Source organism: Quercus robur, chromosome 2 (assembly GCF_932294415.1).
Source record: "Quercus robur chromosome 2, dhQueRobu3.1, whole genome shotgun sequence".
NCBI lineage: Eukaryota > Viridiplantae > Streptophyta > Magnoliopsida > Fagales > Fagaceae > Quercus > Quercus robur.
The window spans coordinates 89767053-89781657 of record NC_065535.1 but is presented as its reverse complement, the minus strand read 5'-3'; the positions used below and the strand labels follow the sequence as shown (position 1 = coordinate 89781657).

The 14605-nt window shown below is 38.9% G+C and overlaps 1 protein-coding gene across 1 annotated transcript; it reads left to right on the top strand.

The window, feature by feature from the left end:
• Nucleotides 1–6176: 6176 nt before the first annotated feature.
• Nucleotides 6177–14023, top strand: LOC126715726 (probable E3 ubiquitin-protein ligase XBOS32). Its single transcript, XM_050416490.1, has 11 exons — nucleotides 6177–6417; nucleotides 7151–7390; nucleotides 7494–7553; nucleotides 7740–7811; nucleotides 7906–8081; nucleotides 8172–8332; nucleotides 9109–9167; nucleotides 9367–9413; nucleotides 10986–11126; nucleotides 12026–12117; nucleotides 13257–14023. The coding sequence occupies exons 2-11, from the start codon at nucleotides 7196–7198 to the stop codon at nucleotides 13775–13777; spliced, it is 1524 nt and encodes a 507-aa protein (XP_050272447.1). The 5' UTR covers nucleotides 6177–6417; nucleotides 7151–7195; the 3' UTR covers nucleotides 13778–14023.
• Nucleotides 14024–14605: the final 582 nt, after the last annotated feature.

Below are 14605 nucleotides of genomic sequence, written 5' to 3'. Positions count from 1 at the left end.
AAAGCTAAAGAATACGGCTCTGTTAGGTGCAGAGCTATGTATGGGGAAGGTAGTAAGGGCAGCCTTTCCTAGATATTTTAGATTTTCTTTCAAGTTTGTCCCTATACCCTTTTTGCCCCTCTTCTTGGTGGAGCTTTGGGTCAGCCGAGGACTGCACTGTCCTCGGCTGCTTCTCCGGGCCAATTTGTGCTTTACGTTATTGAGTTTGGACTATAACCTTCTTCGGCTTGGGCCTTAGGGCTCCCCATGAATAAGTGGGCCTGGCCCATAAATTGTTGGGCCCCACAATAGCCCCTCAAAACCATGCTGTCCGACCTCCTGGTTGGAGAGGGGGGTTTTGATAATTCCGAGCCTTTATTGCGGCTCATTTAATTCAACCTTTCACTGGCGTTGGCAATTCTCCACCTGCCCAGGAAATGCTCCGGTCTACGAGATGTTCTTCTTGATTTATTCTCGACACATTCCTGCCGTTTGGTTACCCGAAGCATGTCTTTAATGGTTTCCCTTCACGAGACCTTTCAGATTCAATGGCTACTGATGATGTGGGGGAGCGGAACGGGGGCATTCTTGTTCGCAGATTTCCTTGGAGATCTGAACACATTAAGTACCCTCTTCTTCGTCCCCTATATAAAGAGAAGAAACAAGAGTTGTTTCTCCCACAGATGAATCCCTTTAATCCCCCCAAAATTTGAAACCCTCAGATTCCTTCCGGAGTTTACTTTTACTCTCTGGTTATTCCTTAACCTGAAATATACTCACCATAGTAATAAGCAATGAAAAAACCATTCCCCTCCCAGAAACACCATGTTCTAACGAAATTCGAAATGGCTCGGTCAGGGCAAGGATGGCGGAGACTCAAGATTTGTCTCGCCTTTCTTTCAGCCAAAATCCGAAGTAGGGACTCGTCACGTCACACTTTCGGCGTGACTGAGCCGAGGACACACATCATCAGTACTACCCGCTCTCTCATGAGCATATCTAATATGGCACTAGTGTGTTAGGAGTCAGGACTGGGGTAGGGACTAAGTGCCCCTGCTTCTTCCTCTTTTCGTTCACTGGCGCCTCCTTTTGCCTCTCTTTCTTCCTTCTCATCTTTTCCCTTTTCTTCTCCTCCATCTTCCTCATTCATCTCCTCCATCTTCCTCATTCATCTCCTCCATCCTCTTCTTCCTTCTCCTTCATCTTCTTCTTCCTTCTCCTTCATCTTTTTCTAAAGAAGGTTCTTCTCTCAATATGAGCAATACTGAGGCAGAGATTGGAGAGACTTTGAAGACGAGTTTAAAAGACACCTGACTGTTTACTTATCTGTATTGCGGATGTTATTGTTGCTTCGGCAGTTTACCTTTTGTATAGGCTTGTTTAAGCCCCTCTTTGTACGTTGTAATAATTTTTCATATTAATAAAAATTGTTGTTATTTTACTTCGCATGTTCTGTTTCTATGTTTTTACAAGTTTACAAGCGCTGCTCGGCACAATAATATAGCATTTGAATTAATGACAACTAAGGCCAAAATACTTGCTAATAAAAATATGTCACCATAACTTTAATAGAATTATTTGACACAGCAATGCCTATCTGTGAATAACGATACTTACCCAAAACAATGCCGAGATTAGAACTGGATGCTCTATGCGGTGTAGGAAATAATCATCCGAAGACATATCTCCCGCAAGAATGAACAGCCCCCATAGGCTACCGAATAGTGGGGCGTCTCGCCATCATCCTAACACTTTTATCGGCCTTAACATTTTACAATATTTGAGCCGAGGGCTTTCCCCATCCGAGTAGTGGGCGTCCCAATAGGCTTGAGTCCGAGGACTTCGCAACGCCTTGGTTCTGTCCAAAACCTAATTTTGTCATCCAGGTAGTTGGTTTCCCCATAGGCTTGAGTCCGAAGGCTGTAGTTCAGTTTCTCCATTTCCTCAGGTATTTCGCGAGGTGCCGAGCAGGAGGTTGTCCTCGGCAACGGCTATTCCTCGGCGTGGGCCGTTGTCCCTGGGCCTCCATACAGAATGGGTCTGGGCCGCGAATTCACTAGGCCTACAAGTTAAGAGGTATTTCTGTAGCCTTTGGTCACGCGGTACTTTTTGGCGTCCCAGTGTTCGAGGTGCACCTTCCCGAGACTCCTTTAATCCCATGGTTGCAGGTGGCGTTGGAGATTGAGCCGGAGCCATTTTGTCTGTAGCGTTCCTTGGGACGCTGCGTGAATTAAATGCCACCACCTTATCTTTTTAAATAAATAGGAGAGAAAGTTGCTTCACCTACGCATCAATCCTTCAGTTTCCTCCCAAATCACAACTCCCATATCCAGTGCTATCCCCCCTTAGCATAACATGTTTGAGGCGAGGGTTGGGGAGAAGGAACTTTTTCCGCCACAGAGGCGCCGTGTCCTCCTGAGACTCAGAATAGTGAGGTACGGGCAAAGGAAGTATAAATTCAAGAGAATATTCCGCTTCGACAGAGGGGAAAGGGTGTTTCTCCCTCTTTTAGTCAAAATCCGAAGCAGGTTCTGTTCATACCAGAATTTTGGTGTGTCAGAAGAAAGATTCTCCGCCATCATCGCCTCTGCCCTGTCGCAGGCAAATTTTTGGTGAAGGCTCCTCAACTTTCGGCTCCTTGCACCTTTCCTTCAGCGGTGTGAGGTTCAAGTTGGGTTTCTTTTGCTGCCTGAGTTATGGGCATGTAAAAGCATTGAGGAAGAACAAGGTCTTGGAGCAGTAGCCAACCTCTCCTCTGTGCCACTTCCTCATCTTTATCTTATTCTCTTGTATCTTTCTTTTTGGTTATGTGGTTAGCTTTAGAAGCCAACCTCTCGTCTGTACTGCCTCTTCGGCTTTGTCTTATTCTCTTGTATCTTCCTTTTCAATTATGTAGTGAGCTTTGACATAAGCTGATTCCAGCTTTTCATTGTACGCTGTACTATTTCTTTGTTTTAGTAAAAATGGAAATTTATTTACTTGTTTTGAATACTGTTCTTTTGGCAACACCACTTTGTGAATGGGTGTGCTCCATGTGTGTGTTTCTCCTCAGCGATATTTAGAGCAAGAACCCTTGAAACACAATCCAACTAATTCTAATTTACCGACACTACCAGGCATAATAATAACAATTCATAGTAAGTTAAACTTAGGAAACTAACCGAGATAACGGTTGAACGTTCTGTAATAAGTGCGAGAATACTGTCCGAGAACGATAAATTCTAAATAATTCATCCGAGGGGGTGACCGAGCATTGAATGACTTCGATTATGCTTTTGGAAACATGTTGCTCCATTCCGTACTGGTCCCTTTGGTGTTGAGGATCCGAGGGCAAACTAGAGAATCCATGTAGTTCAGGAATTAACCCAATTGTTAATGGAGAGTTTTCCTCGGGGAGATTCTAAGGTCCACGTAACGTAGTTTTTCCTTTTAAGTAGTTGATTTCCCCAGAGGCTTGGGTCCGAGGACCATACAAGGCCTTGGTTCTGTCCAAAACTTGTATTCTCTTTGCAAGTAGTTGGTTTCCCCAGAGGCTTGGGTCCGAGGATCATACAAGGCCTTGGTTCTGTCCAAAACTTGTATTCTCTTTGTAAGTAGTTGGTTTCCCCAGAGGCTTGGGTCCGAGGACCATACGAGGTCTTGGTTCTGTCCAAAACTTGTATTCTCTTTGTAAGTAGTTGGTTTCCCCAGAGGCTTGGGTCCGAGGACCATACGAGGCCTTGGTTCTGTCCAAAACTTGTATTCTCTCTGTAAGTAGTTGATTTCCCCAGAGGCTTGGGTCCGAGGACCATACGAGGCCTTGGTTCTGTCCAAAACTTGTATTCTCTCTGTAAGTAGTTGGTTTCCCCAGAGGCTTGGGTCCGAGGGCCATACGAGGCCTTGGTTCTGTCCAAAACTTGTATTCTCTTTGTAAGTAGTTGGTTTCCCCAGAGGCTTGGGTCCGAGGACCATACGAGGCCTTGGTTCTGTCCAAAACTTGTATTCTCTCTGTAAGTAGTTGGTTTCCCCAGAGGCTTGGGTCCGAGGACCATACGAGGCCTTGGTTCTGTCCAAAACTTGTATTCTCTCTGTAAGTAGTTGGTTTCCCCAGAGGCTTGGGTCCGAGGACCATACGAGGCCTTGGTTCTGTCCAAAACTTGTATTCTCTCTGTAAGTAGTTGGTTTCCCCAGAGGCTTGGGTCCGAGGACCATACGAGGCCTTGGTTCTGTCCAAAACTTGTATTCTGTTTCTTAATTTATCTACTTCCTAAAGGTTAGCTCCTCGAATAAGGTGGGGGAAGCTAGCTTGATGTTTAAAGCCCCTAGACTTGCCATGCCACTGGCATTACGAGGCGTAGCCCCTAGTGGGAACTTGTGTCGGAATAACAACAATGTGTCGCCGGTCATAAAGGCATCGTCGTAGACCCTTGTTCGACAGAAGCTCAACTCCACCGCTGCTCGAGCTAACGCGCAAGCCTTTCCCACAGACGGCGCCAATTGTAGGGACACGTTCCGCAACGAACCGCAGTAGTGTTGGGTTCGCACGTGAATGGGCCCAGACAATATCATTTGTAGATAGTGGGTTCGAAAGGCTAGGTCTCGGTTACCCAGCGGTGGGTTTTTGTGGTGCTCATATGTGATTGAGGTGTCTTCACCCTTGGAGTCTTTCTCCTGGAGGTGGACTGGGAGGCCCTTCCTTTTTGGCCAGTCTTCCCAGCCCCCTCTCCAGATTACTTATTTTTTCTTTTATACTAGCCTGCGTTCACTTTCCTTCGTCCACGTGTAGGGTCGACCTTTCCAAGACTGATACTTGTCCCGTCAGTCCAAGACCAAAGTTATTAGGAGTGGTTGATAAAGCTAAAGAATACGGCTCTGTTAGGTGCAGAGCTATGTATGGGGAAGGTAGTAAGGGCAGCATTTCCTAGATATTTTAGACTTTCTTTCAAGTTTGTCCCTATACCGTTTTTGCCCCTCTTCTTGGTGGAGCTTTGGGTCAGCCGAGGACTGCACTGTCCTCGGCTGCTTCTCCGGGCCAATTTGTGCTTTACGTTATTGAGTTTGGACTATAAACTTCTTCGGCTTGGGCCTTAGGGCTCCCCATGAATAAGTGGGTCTGGCCCATAAATTGTTGGGCCCCACAGAAATATATAAAACTTGAATTTTACACCACATCCTTATATATATTTTTTAATAAAACACTAAAATATATAAACAATGTTTTTTTTTTTTAGAAACAAATATATAAACAATGTTATGTTTGTTGGTCTTGTCAAATATTAGTACTGTTATTTTAGCGTATGGTTAAACTAAGATGAAGTTCTACCTAACAAGGGGAGGGAGAAAGGAGAGGTTCATGCTTATATATCTTTCGCGTGCTATTTACATTTGTATTTTTTTTGTTCTTTTGCTAAATTCAGTTTAACATAATTTATTTAGCAAAAATATAAATAAAGTTAGTTGCAATACTAGTCTTTTCGGTAAGAACTTTGCCATCTTCTCCGTCCCTCTATATTTTTAAGAATGGAAGGCATTAGCATATATAGTAAACTCTAAAATCTACCCACAATTGTTTTGGGATAACAATTAAAGGTTTAAATGAGAACTTTTTGTGTAAAACTTCAGTCATCACCAAAGTTGAGAAGCCAAGAATCTTATAATTCAACTAAATTAGCATCTAAGATTTAAATAATATTATTAACCCCAGTCCCACACAAATAATTTTGTACACTCAAGTTTTAACCAATGAACATTATTGGGTTTTAGGATTAATAGAACTAACTCATAATAAGTCATATCAACTATTTTTTTTCCCCTCCTTCCTTTCATCATCAATTTCTCCTATTCAATCCTATAGCTCCCAAATCTCGATAGAAACTTTGCAAACAAAAAGTCTATCTGACTTAAAATTCAAAGAAAAAAGTCAGAATATTTGTTGTACTTCCAAGTGATCTGACATCAAATTCAGCGAAGTCAAAGAAGACATTCCTTTAAAATTAGAAGTAAAAGTGTAAAAACAAAAAAACAAAGACGGTGCATGAGTGAATGCCCTTGAGATCCTTAACTCCAATAAGTCAGCTGAAGCTTGTGGACTCGGAAATTTTCCCTCCTCATAATCACACAGAAAGAGAGAGAAAGGTACAACCCAACTAACAAGAAAGTTGACTGTCTAAAAATATAAATAATAATAATAATAAAAATATCCAATCATGAGAGACACGCTTTGGTTGCAGGGCAATCTTGTGATGGTTTTGGTTGAGGATGTTGCTGTAAAAAACTAAAAACTGCCTGTCCCCAAATGAAACATTCTACTGGCCCATATTTACTTTCTCCTCTTTCTATTTTTATTTTAAGCAAATTACAGTTAACAAAATATTTTACATATATCATGCACTATATATTTCCTTTGCTCGATTCTCTGCCAGGAGCTTGATCAATCTCTCTCTCCAACAAAGCCCAAAGGTGATATGTGATAAGGGTTTTGTAAAGTTTTCATCTTTTTAAATTTCTTTTTTTTCCTCTTTGAGGATTCTGGAATTGGATATTGGGTCTGTTGGTATATTGTTTCTTTTTTTGAGTGAGAATTTGGAAGTGGGTGTTGGGGAATTTTTATGTTTTCAGAATTTGAAAGTGGGTAGTGGAGATTTCGATTCTTTTAGGATTATGTAGAAGTGGGTATCAGAGATTAGGATTCTTTGGAGGATATTCATTTGTGACTCTGACCATTTGGGGTGAAAGAATATAGGACTTTCTTTGTTTTTTTTTTTTTTTGTTTTTGGATAGATTAATTTAACAATACAGAGTAATATAGGATTTTGTTGGGTTTCTTTGAAGTTTACGAGGACCTGATAACTAATCTATAAACAATCACATCTTGGTCATTTTTTTCTAATGGTAGTTTCAGAGTGGGTTGTTTTTTATTTGCACAAAATTCTCTGTTTCTCTCTCCCCCTGAACATCTAAGTTTAGTGGGATACTGACCGTTACAACCAACTTTTTTCTGAATGTGTTTTGAGAGACTTAGTTCCGGGTTGTTATTAGTTTGGTAGGCCTAAGTGGTTCTGTAGAGAGAGATTAAGAATTTGCCTTTTTTTTTTTTTCCACTTTTCCTTCAAATTCTGTGTGTAAGTAAGTTTTCGGAGAACTGTCCTTTGTATTGTTCCATTTGTAAAAAGTAAGGAACATGTTGTGCTAGGAAGCAAGTTTGTTTGTTTGATTCAATAATCTTTGAGGGAGGGTCATGAGGCTTCTTAGCATTGTGGGGAATTCATTCGGATGCTCAGCATCTGGGGAGCGCTTAGTTTCGGCTGCAAGAGATGGGGACCTTCAAGAAGCCAAGGCACTGTTGGATTATAATCCCCGGCTTGCGAGGTATTCGACTTTTGGTGTTCGGAATTCCCCCCTCCATTACTCTGCAGCTCAGGGCCACCATGAGGTATACCATAACTATAATTCTAAAATGTTTGAAGTTTAACTCATTTTTTGAATTTTACATATGTTTAATCTGATGGTACCAATTGTGTTTTTCCATGCTTTAGATAGTCTCTCTATTGCTTGAGTCTGGAGTTGATATCAATCTCAGGAATTATCGTGGTCAGGTAATACCAATCCTAAAGTTTGAATCTTTGATTGATTCATTTTTGGTCTGAACATAGACAGTCATTTCGGTTTCCCAATCATTTCAACACTTAGATTAAGGATCATGTGGCCTTTTGTTTTTATTTGAGGACTTGCATTATTTGGATATTAAAAATTAGATTGTGGTTCTTCATACTTGTGAACAGACTGCTTTGATGCAAGCCTGTCAGTATGGTCATTGGGAAGTCGTGCAGACTCTGGTTGTTTTTGGAGCCAATGTAGGACTCTTCTCCTAGCTTTTCCTATATCTCGTTAACTTCATTAGTCTAGAAGATTATGGAATAAGATAATAACAAATTTGTGGGGAATTAGGTTCACAGAGTTGATTATCTGAATGGGGGTACTGCCCTACACTTGGCTGCTTTGAATGGTCATACTCGGTGCATTCGTCTCCTCCTTGCAGATTACATCCCTAGCATCCCCAATATCTGGAATCTATTAAGAAACAGATCAGGCAATGAAGAATCAATCTCAGAATTTGATGAGAGGTACCTTCATCCCAAATTCCTCTAGCAATTTTAATTTCTCATACCAGTATGCCGCTTTGATTTATTTTATTGTTCCACTGGTGGCACCAGTGCTCTCTGTCAGGCAATTAATAAGCCCGCTGATGGAGGAATCACTGCTCTCCACATGGCATCACTGAATGGGCATGTTGGGAGTGTGCAATTGCTTTTGGACTTGGGAGCTTCTGTTTCTGTGCTGACTGTGGAGGATGGAAGCACAATTGATCTAATAGGTAACTCCCTTTAGTTTATGCCTTTTTGGTTGATAATCATTGTTGATGTCAACTACTTGCTTCTTCAGATGTGGACTTGTTTCTAATTGGATAGTAATTGTCTAATATGTTTTTGTATTCAACTCCTGTTTTGTGTTGCTGTTTGTGGTGTTGGCCATAGGCCCCATCCATCCCACCCCCTCCCCACTAATGGTGGTCTACTTTTCTTCTTCATTTTCATGGTCCAAATGGTTATCACCCAATTCTTCTAACTTAGATACCTGATTTATATAATAATATCAGTTCCTGCTGCTTACAATTTTCCTGCTTACTCTCCCTTCCCTCTTTTAATAATATAGGCTTTAAGCTGAAGAATTATTCTTTGTTCAATACTTCAATTTCTACCAGATTTCAATTCATTTCAATCAAAATGAATACAATATTATTGTTGACTCCATCATTACCATGAGATTGATAGGACTTCTGGGATCATAAGATTTTGAATCATTTTAATTGACTAATTTTTTTATTGTGGAAAGTTTTAGGTGCATTTCATGCAAATTTTGCTGTGATTTTTCTTAAAAGCATTTTACTGATGATAGATGCATGTGTCATAATAGTTCCATGAATTAGATTACATTGTGAAAGAAATTCAAGCTAGATTTAAATTTTTAAATAAGCTTTTTTATATTACCTTTTGGCTATGGTGCAGAGTGCAATGGCACAATTATTGTATTGCAATATCTAATCTCTAAGTAGATGTGGTCAAAAAGTGTATGTTTATTGTCACATTGCAGGTGCTGGGAGCACAGCTCTTCATTATGCTGCATGTGGTGGAAATGCTCAATGTTGTCAAGTATGTTCTTAATAAAAACACACTCAAGTTGAATATGACATTGACATTTATGGTGAAGTGATGAGCTCTAGCTCAAATTGCACCTTCTTCTAGAGAGAGAGGTTGCGGGTTCAAGACCACTGGTTATGTGGTGTAACTTACCAATCAAAAGATTTATGCTGAAATTTTCTTATATATATACTTTTTTTTTCTGGTTCAGATCTTAATTGCCAGGGGTGCCAGTTTGACTGCTGAAAACGCAAATGGGTATGCATTTTAAGTCCTTGTTACTACTAATGTCTTATGATTTATTGTAGTTTCAACTATAAATTTTTCTGTTTTTTATGGCTGTAAGCTTTCTCTGTGTTATTAACAAAAATACCCACTCATTTGAAATTCATTAAATAAGAGCCTGTTTAGCTGTCCTGTAAAAGAGCGGATGCCTTATTGGTAGTTTGGAAACCATGTGAGACACAAATCCATCATCGTGAATAGGACAATTTAATAATTGATAGCTATTATCATAATGAAAAACAAGTACACATCTTATAGACTTCTAAAATATTTTACCATTTTGTTATGTTGATGATCAGATGATTCCAACCTTTTTAGTTTCATTTAGATGAAGGATTAGTGCATTAGGTGCTACCCAAAATATTAATCTGGGTTATTAAACCTCATGGTATGACCACAGGCTATGATTTTCCTCTTTTTGATTTCTGGTTACCTTGGATACATGTCCTTGTCTATGATTGTATGTATTGATTGGTAGGTATATCATTGGGATTTTGGTATGTTGAGGGTGACATTTATGTCCTTTTGCAAATTCTTGATTTGTTAAAGATGTGTTTACACAGCTTCGATAGTGAGTTTTATTTGTTCAGGTAACTGTACTATCACTAACGTGAATATTAATTTGGGCATTACCACTACAAATAGTGAAAATGGTCATACCCCATTTTGTATGTCTGTAAGATGATTTTGGACATGAAAAATGTCTCAGTAATATGCTGCCATTGATGTAGAATATGCCAATTGGTTTGGCCGATAAGCTCTCTTAATGTTGTGCTAGACACCTATGATCAAAGCCTGCATTCACGTAGGATGTCGGGAATTTGAGGGAAAAGGGAGAGAGCTCTCCATTTGTAGCTGGTCATTTCCATTTGATCAAATGACTACGTATTTGTTTGTATAAAAGAAGATAGTGCAATTACCTGAATTATGCTATATTTCCTATAAAGATGGACTGAAGTTTTACTAGATGCATTTGGCTGGTTAGAATTCAGGTTAATTTGGTGTCTAATTAAATTAATGTCTCCATTCCGCATGTGTTGTTGAGATTGAATATGCTTGTCCTTTAAAATTGAATCTCCAAACCTTTGTCTTCCAATAATATTTGCATTCATTTAATTCTTACTGGTGACAACAATTAAGATTTAAGTGTCATATAATCAGATTTGTTGGATCTGGATTCTGGTAACAGAGAACCTCTAACTGCATAGGGATAAGGATCAAATTAAATACAGATAGTTGTTAGTCTACAAATTCCATAGTGGGTCTCTAAACTTTTGGTGTTAAAATGTCCATGGGTGACATATTGATTGTTAACAATTTTCAATCTGTCCATTTTAAGGGCTCAATCTATACCTTCATTTGTAATGAAAGAAACTAGTGCAACATAAAATGGGATGCCCAGATTCCCTTTGTCCTTTGCTGCATTGTGGAAACTCAGTGAAGGACAGCCCTATCTATTCTTTACTTTTAAGAACTATTTCTGTTATTTTCTCTTCATGGTCTTAGAATTATTTTACTTACTCCTGTTTTGGTTTCTGGTCAAAGATGGAGTCCCTTGATGGTTGCTCGTTCATGGCATAGAACTTGGCTCGAGGAAATTCTTAGCATAGAGCTAGGAGGGCAGCCACAAATACTTCCTTCACCATATCTCTCTCTTCCCCTTATGAGCATTGTTAAAATTGCTAGGTGAGTAAAGATTATACTGTCCTCTTTGCTAGTTTATGTTGCACAGCAACAAATGTTACTGTGCCTTGAATTTTGAATTTTAGTTTGCAAGTTGGCAGTGCTCTAGCTCTAGAGAATGTATTAAATATGCTGATATTGACAAAAACTGCCATGCCCCAAATTCTACTCTACATGCCTTTTCCTAAAACATTTAAAGTGTCTGCATCATCCTTATTCCCTTGGCTGCAAGCAGAATTTCTTTCTTTCTTTCTTTTGTTCTCTTTTTAAACTTATTTTTCCAAAAGAAAGAATTCTCTTCTCAAATTAATTAAATGTTTCAATTGAAATTCAAAGAAAATGTTTCCCAGTATTAATTCTTTAATTTGTAACCTAAAGTTCTTCCTCCCCATGTTGGTTCCTATTCTTTCCAGTTTTATTTCATTTGGATCTTGGAGCCATAATGACCTCCTTCAACAAATCGATTAGATCAGGCTTTCTATCCTAAAATAAGACTAAAATTCTACTTCTGTCTGATATTAGTTTTCCTTTATTTCATATAGATAGGCTTTTGTCCGCTTCCTCAAGCCACCTGCTTGGCTGCTTTAAATAGATATGGCCCTGAAAGCCACTTTACCTTTTGTGAAAATTATTGGCATGAATGTGGTTAAAGCGAAATCTACTATTTCATTGACATCCTATGATATTGGCATAGTCAAGTTATTAACAAATAGCCCTGCTTATTGTGGCAGTCAAGACGAACCATCAAATTTCAAAAACTTTCTTATGTTTTTATTTTGTATACTCTTTTTTCATTTGAATTTTGGGAAATACACTTGTCACCAAGTCAGGATGTGTAGAAGGATAGTATCCTGTCAAATAAGTTTAAAATTTTCCCCATTTCTTTTGGTTACTGTTTGCAGAGAATGTGGATGGAGGACTAGTGAATCTTTACCCACATGTCAAGATCCATGTGTTGTCTGTCTGGAAAGAAAGTGCACTGTAGCTGCAGAAGGTAGATAACCTTTGAAATCTAGTTAAATTTCCTAGATTTTTTTTATTATTTTTTATTATTTTTTTATTTTGTTAATATATCAAACTGCTAGATATATGGAATCATGGGAAAAGGTTAAGAACAAGATCTTTTCGAAAAAAATGGGAAAAGTTTGTTTTCTTTGTTTGGTTGCCAAGAAGACAGAAGATATAACAGTGGAGAATAAACTCAGAATCTTTCACCAATTTCTTTTCTAATGTTACCGCATGCACATAAGTGGGTCGAGCTACCCGGTGGTGGTATATAGAGGTGAAATAAACAAGTGATGGCATACGGTGTAGCAGATGATGGTGCTATGGTGATTGTGAATCAGGCAGTGAGGTGTAGTTCATTAGGGTGGAAGTGGTTGCATTTTATGGTAGGAGCAGGGTTGATAACGGTCAGATAGTGAGTATAGTTCTGATAAGGTATCATCTGTTGTGGTGGTATTAACTATTGAGTGTCACTATGTTGGAGATCTTAATGAAAACCATAGATCGGGCTAGTCAAAATCACATTTAGCAGCCAGAGGAGAAAAAGAATGAGGATTAAGTATGTGAGATTATAGGGCCTCTAGCATGTGATAATCAATCATAAAAAACCCTGAAATTTTGAAGTCATAAAATAAGTATTTGAACTTTTTTTATGAATTGTGGAAAAGGAGTCAAGGATGCTTTTAAAGAAAAATTGGGGGTAAGGTTGGCTACCAATCACCTTTCTAAGACCCCTCAAAAGCAGAAGCTTTTGCATCAGTTATGACATGGATTACATGTTTTTATGTCCATATGATTTTTAATACTTTTTGAATTATCCACATATATCACAAATCAGTCCTCGGCCAATTTGTGAATTAGGCAACATGTATCACACCCTTCTTTTCTTTCATGCAATGTTTTTCTTACATCATTTATCCTTCTCTAGATCATTTTTAACCCTCTTTCTTCCCCATTTATGCTTTTTCAATGATCCAATGTTTTGTTTGTACATAAATTTTGTGTGACTAATGGCACCATACTAAGTATTATTTGTTTAACATCTCTACTTGTGTGCTACTATACTATCTGCTCCTGTCATGTACTTATCCATTAAACAGCAACACGATAACATGTCTCTCGGTTCAGGTTGTGATCATGAGTTCTGCACACGATGTGCCTTGTACCTTTGTTCTACAAACTGCACCTCAATTATTGCCAAAGGTCCACCCGGCTCAATTGCATGTCCTCTCTGCCGGCATGGTATTGTTTTATTTGTCAAGCTTCCTGGAACAAGACCGGTTAGAAAGGATTTTTCTAGAACAAGTTTGTCCCTACCATTTTGCACATGTTCGAGTGAGGAACTAGAATCCTCTTCATTAGCAACCCCATTTTACAAGCCTGATCTCCGTTGCTCCCGAATTTTCCCTCTAGGATCTTCTTTCCGTTCCCTGAGCTTCCAAAGGTTCCCATCGATGAAAATCAACTCTAGCCTTTGCATGGGAGCTCCAGAAATTCGTCATTCTTTAGTTCCTTGCAATGTAAACCGAAACTTGCGGAACCAATTGACTAGGTGCTCAAGATCAGGTCTTAGGCGATCAGCTTCTGAGGGCAGAAGGTCATGGCTCTCTGCTTTAAATCATTATGTAACAACTGGTAGTGGGTGCTGAAATTTTTTGATTTCATTGTATTTCTCTTTTTTGCCTTACAAAGTTTTTTTTTTTTTTTTTTTTTTTCCCTCTTTCTTTTCGTCCATAACAAAAGACGAGGGTTCTCATTTGATAATGATTATTGGGCTTGTACTTGTACATATTAATAAACATTAGCTACCAGCTACGGAACAAATGTCGACTCTTTGTATGATAGTTTTTAAACATTCATTATATTTCAAATTCATGTAGAACATATTCTTTCCATGTCTAGTTGCCAGGATAATGGAATATAAAAAAGAAACTGCGAATCTTAGAAACTGTTTGGTGCAGGAATTTTGTCCTGTTATTGCCAAATTAGACTATTATTGTAGAGATTCATTGAACTATCGAGCACATTCTTTTTATTTGCAAATTTACACACGTGCGTAATGGGTTTTGTACCTGCAACCTTACCCTCCGCCTTTTTTATAGGGGGAAGAGGTGCCATTTGAGTTAGAGCTAATTAGCTCAAGCATTCTTTTTATGCCACCAAAGCATCAAAGTGAATTTAGTTCTGGTTTTGCAACAAATTGCCACCAAAATGTTAGTTGATTGTATTATTTGAAGAAAACATTTCACTATGCTAGAATGTGATGCTCCACTATCACTTCCTCACATGTGAGGAACTTGTACAAAATCCGAGTGAGCTTCACTGATGTTCTGTTAGGGTTGCACTACTCTTCTGCCTGAGATATGCACTCTGTCTCTTTCTATGGACTGCATAGCACATACGAAGTGCAGGTACACCTCATGAAATTTCTTACTTTATTTAGAATACATACCATTATTTTTTGAGAAACTAATTAG